The sequence below is a fragment of the Pyxicephalus adspersus genome, chromosome 7 (genome assembly GCF_032062135.1).
Source record: "Pyxicephalus adspersus chromosome 7, UCB_Pads_2.0, whole genome shotgun sequence".
Taxonomy (NCBI): Eukaryota; Metazoa; Chordata; class Amphibia; order Anura; family Pyxicephalidae; genus Pyxicephalus; species Pyxicephalus adspersus.
Window position 1 is genome coordinate 71,833,205 of NC_092864.1, and position 20,701 is coordinate 71,853,905.

At 35.4% G+C, this 20,701-nt stretch overlaps 1 protein-coding gene across 1 annotated transcript in view; it reads right to left on the reverse strand.

Moving 5' to 3' along the window:
• Positions 1–20,701, reverse strand: part of DNAH3 (dynein axonemal heavy chain 3) — a gene marked incomplete in the record, with an annotated part of 167,569 nt that overhangs the window by 70,036 nt on the left and 76,832 nt on the right. The window contains 9 exon segments of the mRNA XM_072418926.1: positions 758–869; positions 2,960–3,094; positions 5,305–5,524; positions 9,723–9,814; positions 10,022–10,198; positions 10,858–10,971; positions 11,718–11,826; positions 12,693–12,891; positions 18,770–18,884. Of these exon segments, the coding sequence (XP_072275027.1) occupies positions 758–869; positions 2,960–3,094; positions 5,305–5,524; positions 9,723–9,814; positions 10,022–10,198; positions 10,858–10,971; positions 11,718–11,826; positions 12,693–12,891; positions 18,770–18,884 (1,273 nt within the window).

Genomic DNA, 20,701 nt, shown 5'->3' on the forward strand with positions numbered 1-20,701 from the left:
TTACAGCACGTACAGAATTGTGCACAATACGATGGTTCAAAATATTCGTGCATAACCGTTGATCTGTCGTTAGTTGTTCGTTTTCTAATGACAATTAATGCACGTGTGTACCTAGCTTTATTTTGGAGAAATATATTTTTAAACAAATGTAAGTTTGATAAAATTATAAGACACAATAAAATAGGTCTGAATCTTTTAGACTGTAAAATCCATAGCGCAGGGTTCTTTACTCATACTGGGCCTGATTTATAAAAGCTCTCCAAGGCTGGGGAGGACACACTTTGATCAGTTAACTTGGGTGATCGAGCAAACCTGAAATGGATCCAGGATTCAAAACATTTGTTAAAAATAGCAAATGACTTAAGACATCTATTTCAGGTTTGCTGGATTATCTGTTTTCTCCAGTGACTATAATCACTGAGGCTTACATTGAGCAATATTTTTTAAAAGAAAGATTTGTTTGTCCTAAAAACAAATCATTTATGTATTACATCAGTTAATATTGGAAAACCAGTGGGGAACCCATAAGCCCACACCTGAAATAAACACAACATAATGCGCATACTGTCGGAGGCAGTTTTCTTCTTGCTTTTGTCAGCATTTTTTTTATATAGCAGGAGGCAAAGTCTAACTACCCATGTTGGGGCAGAACAGATAGGAATCTGTTAAGCATGTGACAAACCTGAGAAAACCGAAAGGCATATTTTGCAGTCAAAGTTTGAACTTGAGCTATACAAACAATTGATATCAACCTTACCTGCATGTAGGTCAGCAAGAGCTTTGGCCAGAACCTTATATGCACAGGTCTTTCCACCCATTGGGTCCCCGACAATCATAAATCCATGGCGCACCAGCATCATTTCATAAATCTGTAGTGTTACAACAAGCAAAATGACATCAGAGTACCACAAAAAAAAAAACACAAAAAGAATAAATGATACGAACAACGCAGCAAGAGATTAGGATAGACATCCAAACGTTAAAACAGTGGTGACATTATATAGAATTTAATTTTTTGGCTTACTTCTGCATAATTATTGAACCTGTAAACTAAAAAAGTTTATATTAGATATTATATTATGATAGATCATCAATCTCCATATTACCAATGAGAAATATTCCACAAGCCATAATATTTAAATCCTTATGGAAGCCTTCATACCAGGTATGCCATACTGGTCCATATGTGACCCTCTAGCTCCTTCAGAGCAGAGATAATACAACATTCCTACAGATTTATTATACATCCAGCTCATTGTTTTTATCTAAATTTGACATACCTGCTTTATTCTACAAACAATCATTCTACCCCAGTGTATATCATAGGGCCAGCAAATAGTTCACTATATTTCACCCAGTAACAGACACTAGTGAATGTACACTATGACTTTGCAATCATCTGGGCATTCACATACATGTAAACAAAGGTTATGCAAGGTCAACTTTGCATTTATACTTTATTCTTTTTGAGCACCAATGCTTGAATGCTCCGGAACCAAATAAAAACATGCTTAAAGGTCCATATTTACCTTTACTAAAGATCGAGTATAAGAACTATATATTGCTGGTAATTCAAAAAAATTGAACATTTACAGTATAGCCAGGTAAGGTGAACCATAAAACAATTGTAACCTATTTAACAAGAGCACTATGACAGCAGTATTCATAGAGGGGGATACACAAAAGTGTCTTTTTTAAAGCAGGGTATGGGTTACTTCTGGTTGATTATGCTTTAATACACTGTTTTTATTTTAAACACCCTACTGGAAATGTGTGCTTTTTTCGTTTTTTATATATTGTATATGGTAACTATTTCCTTTTCTCCAAATAAAACTAGTCACCGCAACCATTACAAAACCTGTTAACGATGTGTGTTCTTAGATGTAGAAGAACTGGACTTATAATAAAGTAGTTTCCAGCTTTCATAGTTATCATCATAGCTATCATAATATACCAATTTCAGAGATCTGAAAAGAAGAATGACAATAAGAGTCTCTACCATTGATGGTCTCCTGTTTTATTCCTTGTGCTTAGGCAGGGCTGCAAGTTCCAGACATGTCACAAGCAGGGATATGATTCATCACATATATAATTGTCACCGAAAATATCAATATTATATACTGGAGACTGATAGAACCAGGCACTACTTGCACACGACATAAACATTTTACAGCTAGAAAGAACTGTTACGAAGGGTCTTCAAAAAGTTTCTGCAGTTTTTTTCTCTATAACTATCTATTAAGAATTTCAAAAGCAAAGTACATAATGTTTCTATATCGTCAGCTTACTTTTGCCATGCATTATTTCACAGCATTATACTAACTTTTAATGCCATCAGCAAAAAATGTTTTTGGTAGAGAGCGTAGTCACTGATGCACAGCTGCTTTTACATCATCATCTCATGAAAAGCTTCTTCCACTTAAAGATTCCTTGAGTTATCCAAAAAGGTGGAAGTCAGATGGCACTAATTGCATGTGTGTTTCATAACTTCCCACTTTAATTGTCTAGGGTTTTCCCATGTGTGGGCTGCGGTGTGGGGGCGGGCATTGTCACTGAGATGAATTTGTGCTCCCGGCACACCTTTTGCCCAAAGAACACCTGTACCTCTTTGGTGCAATTTATGTTTTGCAGCCATCTTCAATGGGACATGTGACAAACACTACTGTACACTAAAGTGATACACACTACGACTTTACACTATACTGAAAGGTCAGCCACTCAAATGACATTCTCTGACACGAACATTTACTACTCTTCTCGCCCTCACCATTTTCAACAAAAATGATGTGAAAGTGCAGAAAAATGAATTTGAAGACCCCTCATATTAAACTTTCTAGATTAGAATCAAATCAGATTTCATTAGGCATTGGCATTACTCCTATAACAATTCAAATAGTTCACTTTTAGCCTAAATCTGTAATAGAAACTATATTGTTCTCTTTTAGGTTATCAGCATTACCTGAATTATTTTTTCAATGAACCATGGAACAGGTTGCAAATTCATTTTTGCAATATTTTCTTTCAGTGCTTCAATAAAAAGGTCATAATCTGGCTTAGGTAAAACCACTCCAGGAAACAGATCAGAAATAATACCCTGAAGAAAGAAAAGAGGTGACATTCTAAAATGAAAAGAAGTGTTCAACAGAAATTGAAACATTTTTACTTGAAAGGTAATTCAATACAACATTAAAACTCCTATCCAAACTCGGTATTAACAAAAATGTTGGAAAAATACTTAATCTTGGGTGAAAGCTATATGAATTGTGTGTAATACATTTCAGGTACAGTTCCCTAAACTGATTTCCTGAACAGGAAAATGGGATTTAAACACCACAAAAAAAGGAGATCCAATGCTATTTAATACATACTTATGTTTAGTTAAAGAAATTAACTTTTTTTTAACACATGCTTTACTTCTTTAAACACCTTCAGACTCTTACTGCAAACAATATTGTATTTTAATTGTTGTAGGGAGTTAACACACACACACATATATACATATATATATTAGGGTATAAATTTTACTCACACATATTTTACACATTTATTAGGACAGTAACATTAAAATAGTTGGAGAATTAGCAAAGTATTATAGAGTTTGGTTTACTTTAAATTGAACTCAAGCAAACAACTATATACTTGCTATATATTAAGAGAAGATTTATTAGTCAAAGGATCTGGGGTATTGCCCGGCAAGTCCCGAGAATTAACTATTCTTGTCTAGTACAATGGTCAAGCTGTTGACCTCACTTTTCTAGCTTATGTTCTCTAAGTTTACTCACAATGCTATGCAACTAAAAGCAGAAAACGGCACAACGAATCAATGCATTTTTGCACACATTACTTTACAATCATAGCAGCAGTTTAGTACTTCTTCCAGAGGTAGAAAAATAACCCCAAGTGCAAATGAGTGCACAAAATGGTTACCCAAAGCTCTGATTAGGTTAATTGGGAGCCTGCAGTACAATGCTGCAGACAAATGTTCCTAAATGTATGTAGCTTGAAAACTGTCCCATGCATTTTGCAATATGGGCAGCACTGACCCTCTTCCCTCTCTTCCCTAAAATCTCAGACTTAATGTGCTAGCTCTTGTTGTCAAGCAACTAAGTACGCTCTCTTTCACAGTTCCCATCATAGCCCACCCACTGCTTTCATCTTGTCTGGTCTTGTCACTGCCTTCCTACCATCAGATGTGAGAAGGCTTGTGAATATGCATGAGAGACAAAATATATTACCCGTCAGTTAATTTGTCTTCCTATCTTAAACCAGCAGATATAATAAAGTAATATTCTGAACTGAAAAGTAATATATGATTGAAATAGGAGTTCAGGAATTGTTACAACACTGCCATGTGCTGTATGTACTGTCTGTTATTAGATGGTTACATGAAGCATAAACTGTAACACCTTGCCAAGTAAATCCATCATATTTTTATGTTAAAAGGTTTTGCAAATTTGAAGCAGTGCCTTATCAGAGAAAGCCACTTAGCTGAAAAATCCCTATGTATTTTATCCATAAATCTATCATATTGTTTTAAACATTTCGTTGTAGCAGCTCACTAGCTCTCGTTTGGATTGTAATTAGTGCCAGTCAAGGAGATAATGGATAGATGTGCAAGTTATGGATCTTCTTTTCGTGTTCAGAAAGGGTGATAATACATTAGTTTTAGTTGCAGAGACTGACAAAGCTTAGAGTTTATATTAATAGATTTACAAGTGTAAAGAAAATCAGGTAAATTAAGTGTTGTGTTTTTTTATTTTTAAATGCATGAATGCAGAAGAAGCTATAAAATTAACGCTAACAAGAATATGTACTTCATATGAGTGTCTTTTTAAAATTGCACTCTGGTTGCCTCAGGGTGTAAAGTCTCCTTGTCACCAGTGTTTAATTTAGACCACCATGGGGTCTTTGTCGTGACCTAGAGCTCCCTAAGCCAAAGTTCTCCGGTCTGTTACAATGGCAGCAGCAGAGATTTAGGCAGCCTTCTAAAGTAAAATATCAGGTGGAAATCAAGAGCATAAATCATAACACATTACAGGTCGACTCAATAACACCTGCTAACTTTTAAATGTTTTTGTTGTTCTAATTTGAGATTTTCCTCTTCACTTGCTGAGACTGGCGGGATTTCCTGGTAATAATTAGGAGATTGGTTAAGTAGTGATAAAAATATCTAGATGCGGAGATACATGTTACAGGTACAGATATTTTGTTTAAGGGTTTATATACATTACAATTCACTGATAAGTTTGGTCCAAAATTGTATACTCCAAAAGTATTGTGTGTTTGTCTGGGTTAGTGTCATACCTGAAATAGAGGTACATCTTGTGCTAAGAACTTAGCCAGATTGACATCCAGCAGTGCACGCAGAAGAAGTACGCTCTCATTTTCTTCTGGATATTTAAGCTTTAGATTTCCAGCTGCAGTAAGGACGGATTTCACAGCCCGCATCCCGTAGTCATAATGGTGCTGAGATGATAGCTGTTCGGAACACAGTCTGTAGGTAGCGACAATCTTCTGTGCCAAGCTGAAACAGAACAGTTCCATATAAATTTGTAAAATGGTGTGTGTGATATAAAACAATGGGAGCAGTACCAAAGAATGAACATTCTTCTTCTATTTTATTTCCATGCTACTTGCTGCCAATTACTGCACTTTAAATATCGTCAATGCTCGGTGCCCCGGTCAATAAATGAGTTTTGGTACATTAACATAAAAATGCGTCTATAAAAATAAAGGTAGTGCTCCAACCAATAGTTAAACAAAATAGGTTTTTGTGCAAAGGAAAATATTTTACAAACTTATTCTTCCCATCAGATGCATAAACCAGCAGCACACCTGATATTACAAGTACAGGTAGATTCTGCTGGGTAAAGAAACACACTTTCGTTAATATTTAGATGACAAAAATACTAATCATAGTTCCCAGCTCCCACACTAATGCTTTCCCTCAGCTCTGGAAGCCAGGCAACTCTAAGCATGGCCAAAATAGAAAGCCTTTAGGCAGGAGAAACAACCATGAATGAAGTCTCTTACACCAATTATTGCACAAGTTGGAAATTGTGTTATATACAGATAACACTGGAATAAACTGCGCCCAATGGAGACGCCATGATGTGCCAGTCCCAGCCTAAGCCGATAAGTATTACTGTATTTTATACATTCTATTCCATTCTAAAAAAACAGAGGCTTTTTATCCTTAAATCTAGAGCTGTGCACTTCCTTTTTTACAGACTCAGTGTCCTTGGTTTCTCCTTAACTTCACCCAGATTCAATAATCTCACCTATGGGTTCTCAGAAAGTTAAATGAAGCCTATGGTTAATGTAATCTTCTTTTATCCATCAAAAGCTAAAACTGTATTTTTGATGGACTAGCCTTTTGAAAAAGGACTTTCTTTTTAATCTCTATGTACTGCTCGGGAGGGATAGCCTGTTATGCTAAAGCTTGCAAAAAGATTGATTGGCTAAAGCCTATAATCTTATCAAGATATATATGTATAGATGTATAGTGACTGTATATATGTTCAAAATATGCCACTACAATTAAACATCAGACTACTGTATATTAAAATATGCTGGGAAAAGTGGAGCAGTAAAGTAACGAATAGCGATCCAGAACCCAGGATTACCCTTTAATCTAAACAAGGGACAAGTTCTGAAGGGCCAAAGAATAAACTTCATTCAGTGTAATGAATATTTCTTGTCTGCATTAACTGTAGCCATATTAGTGCACCTGCAATGACAATGTAAAAAGGCAACTATTAATATTTTTTAATTAATTATAGTCATATGAGATTACGGGATTAGTCGGCGAACCCCCACATCTTTTTTGGTTCAAACCGTACTGCTTGCTCCAAAGAGAAAGTGGGGATAACCCTCAAAAATATGTCCTGAAAATGTAACTATTAGTGCAAATTAACCCATTTCTATTTAAATTGGTGATTAGGCACCAATCTCTTGGGTACAGTATCTAGGGATTTTAATTTAATTTGTGAAAATAAGTTTCTTCTACTGCGAATCAGTGGTTGATACTGCATGCTAGCTACAGTGTAGTGGAACTTTTTAACAAATCATCCACAAATAAAAAAAGACACAAATTAACCTTTTTTTTTTCTTGCAGTACTGTAGAAAAATATTATTCTACAGAGGTTTTCTTTAACCAGACAAATTTTACTTGAAGGCTCAAAGTTAGTCACCATCCCCGTTGTGCAGTAAACCTACAAAAGGTATATATTATTTATTGCCATAAACCTATCTTGTCAGCTAAACATCACAAAAAGTCACCCTGCTGCTTGCTGGCATCACAATTCCCAAAACAGCATCTTTGTAAATCAGTACAACTATTTGCATTATTTTTTTATCTAAAAAAAAAAAACAAGTTTATCTGTAACAAAACACATTTCATATTCCTTCTGAAGACATGGCACATTTCCTAATGCATTCCTAAATTTCCTAAATGTCAAAATATAAGATTATCCAGATAAGTAGTTCTAGTTGAATGTGTTGTGTCATGGCACAGAGTCCATGGCTCATGAATTGTCTGAAAGTTTAAATGACAGATTTATTCGGGTATCTTGTGTTTTTTTTTTTTAAAGGCCCTCAAGCTGTTGAGCTGTTGCGTTATTCATTTGAAAATCCACATTAAAACCAGAAAGGAGAGCATGTTCATCTTCACCACTGAATAGATTACTTCAGTCAAGGATCAGAACATGAGTTAATACTTGCACAAAGCAATTAAACTAATTGGTAACACAGTCCAATATTAAAGTGTTAATCGCTTTTTACGTTTTAGGCAACACTATAATCAGGGTGATTCATCTCACAACTGCATTATTTAGTGGAGAAATGTAGAAAATAGGCAATCTGATGTAAACTCAATTATTGAAATTAATGCAAAATTTAAGTTTGTAGTTCAGTCTTTTTGTAGTATTGTACTATTTAGCTCTAAATAAAAAAAAAAACAGTTCCCACGATAAAGTATTACTCTTCCTGTCATGCTCAGGGCTGACACGTTCTTTAGTTCCTTGTCACTGTTCATCTTCTTATACAGCTAAGGCAGTGGAGGATAATGGTAGTCTTGGTCTTTATTTTGGTTGATGACTGTGTGAACTTCCCTTATTTTCAACAATTGCCCCCTGTCCTGTAGGACAGCACTACAAAACTACACAGCACTGTCCCTAGATGATGCAGCACACATTCCTCCTAAACTAAGGTGGTTGCATTTATGTGATGTCTATTAAGGGTGGTAAAAAGAGAAACCAAGTCACACTTCAATAACAAATATACAAAGCTAATGGTTGTTGTTGCATTCAAGCATCCAAGTGTAATTCAAATATCCATCCTTCCCACCACTCCTCTTCTGCTGCGTCTTTGTAGTTCTCTTCATTGGCTTCCATTTCACCTTAAAATCAAATCCAAGCTCCTGTGCTTTGCCTTCAAATCCCTCCACAGTTCTTGTCCCACTTACATCTCTGACCTGATAGATAAATACTCCCCCTGTCGCTCTCTTTGCTCCTCCAATGACCTACTAATGACTTCCTCACTCATAACCTCATCACAACCACAGCTCCAAGACTTTTCTAGAGCTGCCCCGACTCCCTGGAATGGTCTTCCTCTTCTTGTTCGGCTTGCCCCTACTTTCTGCTCATTTATTAGAGCCCTTAAAACCCAACGCTTCATCCTCACCTACCCCTCGTCTTCTGTCTCCTAAACCCTCACTACTTCCCATCATTCCATATCTCCCATCCTATTGTGTGATACTTCCCCACCTACTAGATTGTAAGCTCTTCGGGGCAGGGTCCTCTCTTCCTCCTGTGTCACTGTCTGTATCTGTCTGTCATTTGCAACCCTTATTTATTGTACAGCACTGCGTAATATGTTGGCGCTATATAAATCATGTTTAATAATAATAAAATATAAATGGATAGAAGTTCCAGAAAAGGACTAAACATTAAAGAACGCCTCTAATGCCTATTATTTACCATTTTTTCAGTATAATATTTTCATATATTTAGATAACAACAGGATGTATAAAGAGGTGTGAGAGGAGTAGATGCCTTAAAGTAGGAAAACAAAGATACAACTTAAGGTAGAAGGAAAACAAGCAATGAACAATGAGAATGGGTTGTGCCTTGATATGAATGAGGTATCTCCTCAATTATACAAAATTAAGATTAAGGTGAAACCTAAAGCCTTTTTTTTTTCTGAGAACAGAAAGTCCATTCAGTAAATCGGTGTCTGTAATACTTCCCAGGCTGTCTGAACAACTTACCAGTTACTTATGTAATCTATAGTTCCACAATGAAAAAATACAAACAGGCAATGTCCATTCTGTAATAAAAAATAACCGGCCTGGTTGCAATCCATTTTTTTTTTTTTTAAAGCACACTGAGGTGCTTGGTGTCGCCAACTGAATGAATGTCATTCCGTTATATCATTCTGGCCTGGCCAATCAGGATGGTCAAAGTCTGACACCCCCATAAGAAGATGGTGGCATCTGCAACGAGCTGAAGACAGGAGGTGTCATTAAAAAAAATAAAAAAAGATTGCAAATTTTTTTATTTGTAATGTTCAGTTCCTCTTTAAGGACAAAAAAAAAATCATGGTGCTAAAATTCAAGGCCTCATCCATAAAGTTAGATAATATACAATCATTAATCCAAAGCCATTGGTTTGGTTTCCATAATGACATTGTAAAGTATAATGGACACCTAAACTTGATCTTACCTTCTAGAATCCAGAAAACCCATGGAGTACAGGGATATTTCACCAATAAGTGCATAGTCAGGGACCATCATGGCCACTGTTCTGAATAATGCCTGGAAAAAAATAAGCAATGCTTATAAAAAATGAAATAGTTGAGTTGATTTAGTCATGCTAAAGCACCACTGTAGAGCAGAACAGTATTTAAGTAAATAACTTTTATCAACGAATCCGGAATAGCCTTTATTGGACTGACTATAAAAAAATCAACAAAATCAAAGGTAATGTTTCCTGCCTTTCTATTGAATGAGATAATCTCATACCTTTAAATTGTCTGGAAGCTCAGCTCGACCTGCATATCCAGGATTCATAGTTATAAACACAGAACAGGTTGGATTGAGAGTCAGTTCTGTTCCTTCAAACATAAAAGTCTTCATGTTCCTGATGATTGCCTGCTGTATGCTGAGAATCTGCTGGGCCACTACTGAGAGCACCTCAACCTACATATAGAGAAGATTAAGATATTATTTTGAAACATTTTATTGCATTTATGTAGCATGTTTTACATTGAAACATCCTGTTGGTACATAAACCCTTCATTTTAAAAAATATATGATCAATGGCATTCTTGGCTACAAGGCAACCAAAACAAAAATATGTTTTTCCAGCAATCATTTCCTATATCATATGAACCCTCCCTCGAGGATGCTTGTTTAGTATCAGTAGCCATTTACTTACCATTGCAGCTAAAAGGAACACCACTTATTATTTATTTATTATTACCACTGATATTTACAAGGCTCCTTGTACCAACAATTGCTCCAACAGATAGTAACGGGGCAATGATTGCAGAGGGGACAGAAGAAAGGGCACTTTGACATTTCAATATACCTCACCTATATGCCATTATCACCTTAGTGCCATGCAGAAACCTTTGAGTGGCCTTATTATTTAAATACATTTGGTTAGATGCCAGTCTTCTTCTAGAGGCCACTATGGGTCTGTAATTTATAGCAGGCAGATTGAGAAAAAAAAAAAACAATGGCATCATAGAAATGAGTGGAACTAATACATTTGGCCTTTTTTAATCAATTCAAATCTGTTCAGATCTGCAAACATGTACAAAATAATTTAGCATATTTTCATATTGACTTTTTACCTCAATTCTGTTGAATTCATCAAAGCATGCCCAGGCTCCAGATTGTGCGAGGCCTTTGAAGAATTTACCCATAGCTTTATAGTCAAGGCCGTCTGAGCAATTAAACACAACGCACTGTGTGGGAAATCAAAGAACACAAGACTGTGTTACATTATATCATGCTGTTTACTTTTGACCACCGTTACTCAAAGCGGAAGGAAACTGTTCCCATGTCTGTCTGCTATGCCATCTAATTACATAGACAATTCTTCACTTACAGATGACTCATGGGGAATATAGTTTAAAACTTAAATGTCTAGTAACAAAGGTCTTACGCATATTTAAAAGACACATATTGTGCATAGCATGCAAATGATAGATTTCTATTCACACATGTATCTGTGTGCAATGACCATAAAATGAAAAAATATAGTGAGGTGCAGAAACCAGCTATTATTGTTCTGACTGATCTAAACTGAGCAATATACATGAATAGAATAAGTCACTGCTCTTGACATCAGTATTCCCTGCTCAATTGCATATAATTGACAACATTAAAATTACAAGTTTACCTGAACCTTATGAAAGTTTTACAGAAAACTAATAGAATCTTGATAAATATATGGCAGACCTAAGGTTTTTAAAACACCATTTTTACCACTGAGGTGTATATAAGAGATGACATGTTTATTTTTCAATTAGTAAAGAAAATTAGACACTAAGGCAGGAAAATGTATTTTGTTAAACTTTCAGCCATCACCTGAAAGGGACATATCTCTGCTTATATAAGTGCTACATTTAGATAAGGAAACGATAGGTTACAGGTCCATCACTAAACTAAATGAAATGATATGTAAAGCATCTCATCCAGAAGAGTTTACCTGTTTGGCCAGTGCTTTAGCGAGATCTTTTGTAGTTTCTGTTTTACCAGTTCCAGCTGGACCCTCTGGTGCACCACCAAGATTTAGCTTCAGTGCACCCATTAATGTTCTGTGAAAGAGACAACAATCCTTTGTAAACCTGAAGCTCTCATAGTTTTGCTTCAATAGTCCACACACATTTTTATTGTGCATAGATATAAGGAATTGACATTACAATAAAAGTTGTAGATATGACCAAATGCTCATCATCTGTAGAAACTGTAAAAAGTTTTATTACTGCAGTAAATTATTAGAGAGAAACACGAGATTAAAGAGAAGAAGTACATACCCTTGCCTGTGACAGTAATTGGGTGGCCTGACCCCTCACTTATGCATATAAAAAAAGAACAAAAAACAGAGAATGGGACAAGGCACTGCTGAATAAAAAGTATTTTGTGTATATTGCCAAATGTAAGTATATACAAGTTGACATTCAAAAATCTGGCAACCTCCGGACCTGTAGAGTGCCGGGTTTTCGAAAATTCCGGATTTTAAGCGGTTATATTTGCTGCATATATTTAAGAGAAATGGTCTACCTATATAGTCTTTTAAATAGATGCTGAATCCATAATGGGGCTATACGGGAGCAAATAAATGAGAAGGAATGAGCAGGAAAGAACGTGCAAGCAAGACGCAACAGCTGATTTCGGAGTACAGTGCCATCAAAACATAAACGGCACCACCAGAAAACAATGTAAATTTGAAAATGCGCTCCGAAATTCTTGCCGGAAATCTGAAGGAACAGGATTATCGATGGCCAGATTTTGAATGTCAACCTATTGTTATCACCATTTGTTTTTGAATAATATATTTGACATCACTGGCCAATAAAAACCCATTCTCTGTTTACTGCAGTAAATTAAAGTCATTTAATTATTTTAATTGTTTGGATCACTTCAACAACATTGGACACTTAGCTGTAGTTCCTTTCCATACCTGTAGCAACGATCAGTGAGTGGAGTTATCACTAAACGTGGGGAGTTACCAAGATATTCATAGCCGTACTTGGCTTCAGTAGTGATCATTCTGACCATGACATCTCGATTTTCCCAATAGTATCTTAGTTGGGAGATCCACTGGAAATCACTCAGGTCAGTCACCTTATCCTGGGCCAATTTGGCAACAACATCACGAGCTGTGAAGAATTGCATATTTTTATTATGTTATCTATTTGTAAGCCACATTAAAGATCACCTAGACTGAATACAATAAATGCATTTAATATATTTATATAAAAGGTATAATATAATAATACCTAAAGTTCTTACATAATTTTTATATATCAAATACTCTGCACTGTATATATACCATTTACAGGACCATTTTTGCAAAATATAACATTTGCAGTTACTGCAAATACTTTTTTATTTCACAAAAAATTACATTCAGGCAAAGCCCCCAGGAAAAGTGACAGGGGTTGGGGCCAACGTAGGGCTCCTCCACGGCAGTATGTTAAGGCAATACTAATAAAGGGAACATTACAGAGCCATAAGTAACACACTATGTGTGTGGTTGTGTGTTGTAGTTCCTTTCTGTTTGAATGGCATCCCAGAATGCCTGGCTTCTATGTACTGCAGTATGCAGTAAAGGAAAATGTAAGAATGTACTAATTTAATATTTAGTTAAGAAGCAATACAGACCTGATTTTTGCACGAGCTGGCTGGCTGAAATGTGCCTAAAAAAATTGTGCTTTGCAGGACAGGGTAGAGTAGTTTAATGAGCCCTAAACCATTTCATTGCATGGTAATTCAATTGCAATAACTGGATTTTTAAATCATATAAAAAAGTAACTGTTGAAAGCTTTAACTTTTGATGGATAGTTTTTTCCTAATAGTTGTACTTCAGATATTGCTATCTATAGTTTAGTTTTGTTGTATGCCCTGGAAGCTTTGTACAGCTTTGGGTGGGATTGTCGGGGTGTTGCTGTCTCATGCAAGGTTAACCACAGCCAGTTGTGTATGACCCCTTTCTAATATTCCAATATACATAGACATTCATTTACATATCATTACTGGGCCACAAAACAAGTAATTTATACCTTATCAGAGGATACTAGGCAAGTCAAACAAGTTCAGACTTCCGAAAGAAATATCTAGGCCAGCAAATTCCCCGTACCATAGCAAAATGCATCTCTCATTATCAACAGCACTGCTACGGCACCAAACTCATCTATTTTTGTCACACCTATCAGTGTTTGCACATTACTGCACTGTATGCTGTAATGGAAGAAGCTAACATTTAAATGCACTGTAAAATGAAAGATACTGTTCATAAACTGTCCGATGGCTCAGTCAAATAATGATAGACAAATAATATAGGGATGAACACTGAATTTTTGGGTTTATATTTCTGCACAACTTGTTATCTTTTTCTGAAACCACAAGGAGCCCAAGACAACTATTTGTATTATGTGAACATCAAGCAATATTGGAAATGCTAACCAAGTCGCTATCATAGACTATGAAACAGGTGTTCTGTATTTAAACAGAACTTCGGGCAAACACTACATTAAGTAATTATTATTCAGTGTGAATAGCTTTCTATTTGTGACTGATTTTAAGTTACTATTTACTTTTCGGCAAAGTATGTCTTGTTTCACAAAGTAAAAACTGTAGCAGGAACAGAAGCCTTTTCCCAATTCTAATATCTTCTTGTAATAAAATGCGATGTCTTGTAATAAAATGGGAACCTGCACTTATCTGCTGCCAAAAGATTACTGATATACAGATATAAAGAGACACATAAATTGAGTTATTTTCAAGTACTACTAAAGTCCCACTTTACAAAATAGAAATCAGGTATGTGGTTATTGTAAAAAAGGACAGGTGATGTTCTACAATTTACCTGCCTAATAGCATTGGGAATGAGTGAAAAGGCTGAGCCACGCAAGTGCAGCGTCAACTTTGTTTGCAAGGATAATCCATAGTAATCTGGGCTTCCTTTACATGTGCCAGGGATAGATGAAGTCCTGTATGCCTGTGCAGTAATGTTACCCCGACACAAACACCCGAAGATAATTACTGGGTGGAAGAAGGGAGGGAGATTCTGGCTCCCTGTAAGGGAATCTACATAGATAAGTGCCGCTTCAGTTCCACTTTAATGCTTACCTGTTTGTTATTTTGAGGTTACATTTTTAATGCCTGGTCTTTTATTTTTTTTTGTAGTAAATATAGAAATTTGTGGATTAATCACAATTTTCCTGAACTGTTAAACTTGGTTTGAAGTTGTTCAGTGTATGCTTGGAGGAATATATTGAGGTTATAGTTGTGAATTTAAGCTTTTTACTTAAAGGTGGATTGTCACTCTGCAAGGGGTAATTCACTTTGCTTGGTAAATGCGGTGCAAACTCCCTTTGCAAAGAATATTCAATCATGTGCTGTGAGGAAAAAACATGATGTTTGCTTGAACATGAATGAAAAGCAGAGGACAGATAAGATTTTCATTTTATAGGTAGTTCTAGCTGAAATGTATACAATGAATGAGACAGAGGCGATGCCTAACTCTCCCAGCACAGTCTTTCGATAGCTTCCATGCAAAGTTTCAATCACAGAAAATATGTTTAAAGCAGAACTAAACTCAGCTCTCCTTGCTCCATCGCTGGGATTGTTACCTGGTCTTCCTCCAGGTTCAGGTCTTTAGCAATCTTAACTGGCCAAGCTGGAATAATGTAATTAATTCCCAGTACCCAGGGAATGTGCAGCTCAGTGTACAATTAACAGAAGATTGCAAGCAGGCAGGTATTACACAAAAGGGATATATCTAAAATAAAAAGTGGTTAGCACTCACACCTTTGCAGGACTAGGTCACAGGAAACCCAGCCAGGAAGCTATCTGCAAGGAATTTGTGTTTTCTCCCTGTGTCTGCGGACCACATCCCAAAAACATGCAGTGGGGTTAATCAGCTTTCCCTCAAAAATTGTCCTTAGGCTACGTTAATGACATATGACTATGGTAGATTGTAAGGCCCCTTGAGGGACAGTTAGTGATATGACAATGACTTACATAAAAATGTTGGCACTATATAAATACTGGCTAATAGTAATAGTAAGTGCTTTAAGCTGTTCATTTCTTAGAAACCCCATAAACCTTATAACTTTTTTTTAAATCAGGTATTTACAGGTTTACTTTAAAACGGGTCGCCAACTGGTGGTCCACGGCTCTGTCCCCATATGGACACAACCCGCCCGCTCTACCATCGCAGGCTCAGAGCTGCTTGCTAAACATCCTAAGGGCACAGTATAACTTTTGTTGCATCCACAGCCCTGCGCTACTGTACCCCCAGGATCTTAAGCAAACAGGTGTGAGCCTACGATGGGAGAGTGGGGGGTTCCGGCATCATGACGTCACTCTGGGGGAAGTTTCTTCCACTTTAAAATGACACACGGCTCCCCGTGCATGCGCAATCCGGATTTTCTGGTCTGTGAGGTCTGAAAGGTTGGCAACCACTGCTTTAAAACATAACTGATGCATTATTAAACATTAACTAAAACTACATATAAGAAACTGATACATTTATTATTGCAAAGGTAACTATATAAACAATAATGAAGAATGTAAAGTTTATCTCTATTCTATTAGGATTCAGCTTAAAATGCATTCAAGTAGCAGATGCAAAACTTCAAGATTGTTATTTTTTTTATCAATCCATGCAGGAACACACAAGCACACACATTTATATATATTGTATTATGTATGCATTTATGCAAATACTCAGACAGGTATTTTCTACCATCTGTTCTGTAAACTAATTAACCGTTTTGCTGCACACAGGGCTTATTATCAATTACCTGACCCTTTTTATTTTGAAATGAAAGTATCAGTTTGTTTTTTGTTGTGAAGCCAACATGAGTTTTAGAAACCACTACATCATATATAATATATCTTATAATACTAGAGATTTTATTGTGTGTTGAACCTTTACTGAGAAACTGTCTTAATAGTATGCCATAGAGAAAATTACCATAGAGATTAGGCAAATCCTGTGGTATGGTAGAGCAGGCTTAACGAAAGAGAATGTTTGATGCCATATCTGTGTGATGTTCTTTTACAACATGAATTATTGAATACACTTATTAATCTGAGGGCTATAACTCACTTTAATAAAACATAATATAAAAATGTACTGAAAAGTTTACAGGCATTAAAAAAACTAAATGTGCAGATTTTATTCTCTGAACTGAAGAAGTGAAGAACTGAAGTGTTGTTTGGCTTGGTATACAGCATACATTGTTTAGTATTAGTATTACTATTAGTTTAGTTTTTTTCTGTTTCCTCGCCCATGTAGAATCAAAATGTAATAGAAATAATTTTGTCATTTTGCATATTAGGGTCACTGGGAATTAACGCATAGCTAATTGTTCGACTACAAAAGATTATTGAGTCCTAACTTTTACATATTCCCACAGTTCCTACCTGTATATTGTAAATATAGGTATACACTGGTAAATCCACATAGACATTAGTGGACTCTACCAGCAAGGAATAATTTAAGGACTTTTGTTACTAATGTGACAGATCATATCTACAGATAATATTATTTCAAGAGCACACAGAAAAAGAACAGATAAAATAATTTATTGTTACAATTAAATTACATTCTGTCAAATGTGCTTCTCACATTTTCTGAAATCACACCTCCTAATGTGTGAAAAAAAGACCCATCTTGCTTAGATCAAGTTGGTTTCTATCAAATATAATTTAATTCAATCTATTCTGTTCTTACTTTGTGCTTTACATTTGTATTTAAAGCTAAAAACAATTTATACTGTATTACAAACTTCACTGCTCAATAAAACTGCTGTCTTTATATGATTTCACTATCAATATATACTGTACATAAGGTAGCACAATATTGGTAACATAATGCTTTAGCCAAAAAAATAAATACATAAAAAAACAATCCTAAAGGTATCCCACTTTAGGCAAGTGCAGGTTCCAGCTCTGCATCCTCTTTTGTTTTGTCATTTCTTTCCCATTTTTAATCAGCAACTTCTCTCCTACTGTCAACTCTAGCATTAGTTATCCTTCCCTTTGCCTCCAAACCCCTAATTAGGTTCATGTTTTCTTATTTTCCGTTATCATTCCATGATGGTCCACAATCAGTTCACACTTCTAAAAAGCTACTACAGGTACTGCAACCGACATAAGTGGCTTTGCCACATAACATAATCCCAATGTTAACAAGAAACCTAATATCTTTTTTGGCAATGTGGTTCTGATATAATAATTGCCAACATACAGAAACACTTTCTTATTTTGTTACAGGTAAATTATAATCATTATATTCCTATATGAATTTATGATTAACCATTTTAAAGTCAGCATTTTTTTGTTTGATATTTTGGAAAAAGTAATTTTGTTTAAACTAGGAAGCAATGTCTAGTTAACAGAAGGCGTGTTAGTTTGAGATATGTACCTTATTTATTGTAAAACTGTATGTTTTACAATAAATTGGTAGTTACAACAATTTGAAATAAAAACAAATAAAGCATTAATTCTGAACGACATTGGTTTCCATCATTTAGCAGCCATTTACATTTGTTGTTAGTTTACATTAGTGCTACTACGTGTTGTGTTAAAACATTTTATTTTAGCCAAAACGACCCTTCATTTAAACACATGACAATTCACTTCCATGCTGTGCATTAGGATGCAGTTGGAAATCAAACTCAAGTCTTAATTCATTCCAATAAATTCCTCTGTGAATTACCAAATATGTCTCTTGAAAATGTTACAGACACTTTCGTTTTTTTTATGCTATAAACAATTTGGAAATAATCCTCCGTGCAATTTAGAGAAATGTCACAACATTGTTCACCAATCCCTCTAAAAGTATGTTTTCAAGGGATTTTTCACAGTACTACACATTTATGAGGTCAAAAGAAGCAACTTTCAGTTTTTTCTATGACACTTTAAAGGAAAGTAGTCATGCCTAAACCTGATGTCTGTTACAGTTTGAAAACAAACTATTAAATCTTCAATTTTTCATCAAAGTGATTTGATGACAGCTCTTACCATGCACATCAATAACTGTGAGCGCTCCTAAAGTAGCACGGGCACCACCAGACAATTTTCCTCTGACAAGCTCAACTATCTCGCTGATCTGTTTATTACTTTTGTCCAAGAATCCCTGCAGTTAAAAAAAATGATTTAGCAATGATAACAGAACATTTTAAGAAGGTCTATTAGTTAATGTCATTTAGTAAACAATGAATAAACATACGTTTCTTGTGTGGTCAGTGGCTTAATTTCCAATCTCTTACAGCTTACTCTGCATGGAATTCTGTTTTATGTTCTTTTGTGTTACCTCATGGATTTCTCATGGCTTACCTCCTATATACCAAAAACATACTGGAAGGTTATTTGGTTTGCCCCCAGACTATGGTTGGGGTACTAGATTGTAAACTTCTCTTGACTCCTGAAAGTCAAGTCACTAAATAAATATATTACTCATAAAAATGTAGCGTAATTTAGAGCATATGTAATGTGTTGTATCACTCATATTATGCATCTAACACATCATAACTATCTTTGTATGTATTTTGTTCCTGATAATATTATGTATAGTATACTTTTATATTGTTACTATTAGAATCACTTTGAGTATTTTGTTTTATATTGTATATTACTGATCTTATTAGAATCATGCTTCATATTTACATATGTTCATATTCTCTGTATTTACCAACAGACCGTAAAACCAAACCCCTGATGAAGCCTATACTGGTGAAACGTGTCGGGACTATTTTTCGACCAAAATGGTTATCTCACTTAATGGTTAGAATATCTAGGTCTAGTACCAATCATCCCAGTCCTCTGACTATGTAACACAACTTAGGATACTTGTCGGATACTATGTAAATTGTATAACTATGTATAAATCTAGAATGTATCAATACATAATTAAGATTTAAACATCAACTTCTGAGCCAGAAACCTCTTTCTTTTGTCTATTTCATTAATGTACCTAAGAGTTAATCTTTATTTGCAAGTTAAATAAAAAAACATGCAATACTGAATATATGCATTGTGGCTATACAGGTGGATTTGTGTAAACAGTTTAGTCTTCGTCCTTGAGGAAGAACATCTTGTGTCCTGTACACTTGGGTGGGAGTGACCTGATAAGTTGTGACTGTTATGCCCCGACAGGTCATGAGAAAGGATGCAGTTAGTAATATACAAAATATAATATCATACAATATACTGTAAAAACATGCACTTGTTGGTATCGAGGATGTTTGGCCAAAATGAGCTAGTAATATTTATGTAACAATCTGATTGTTTGGGGTCAGTGTATAAATGCTAACTCCAGATATCATTGAATTGAGTGGCGACGTTGACATTTCCAGATACACGGAAAGAAATGCCAGCTTCTCATCTTCTACCTGGCTCTTCCCAGTTAGAGTATATAAAAACGGGCACTCCCTGGGGTAAACGGAGTCTTGTGATCTTTTGACGTTTTGGACCAGTGCACACATCCAATAAACATACTAATTTTTAATTAAGCAGCGCCTTAGTGTTTTTGTGTCATTCTTTATCCCTTTCTGATACTTGTGGTCCCACCAATACTTCCACATTGTTACATATGAGGTGGAAGAAACCTAAAGAGTTGAAAATAAGGTAAGTAATTTACCTTAATCTTAATCTTGCAGTCACAATCTTCATTAAAACTTTGAATTATGGAAAAGAACCACATGAGTAACTTTTTCTCCAATATGGGGCTCAGTTTAACTGAAATATATAATCTGCCCTCGCTGATATCTCTTTCTTTTTATCTTTCTTTTTTGGTGATCCAGTGGTTTCTACTTCACTGATTCTAAATCACTGACCTAGAAACAAGTATGCAGATTACAAGGTATGGCATCACTCTGCCTTACTTTATTTCCATAATGGCTTGCAATGTACAGAAACACAGTGGTATCTAGTATTTTGAGAAGTTAAGAAGTC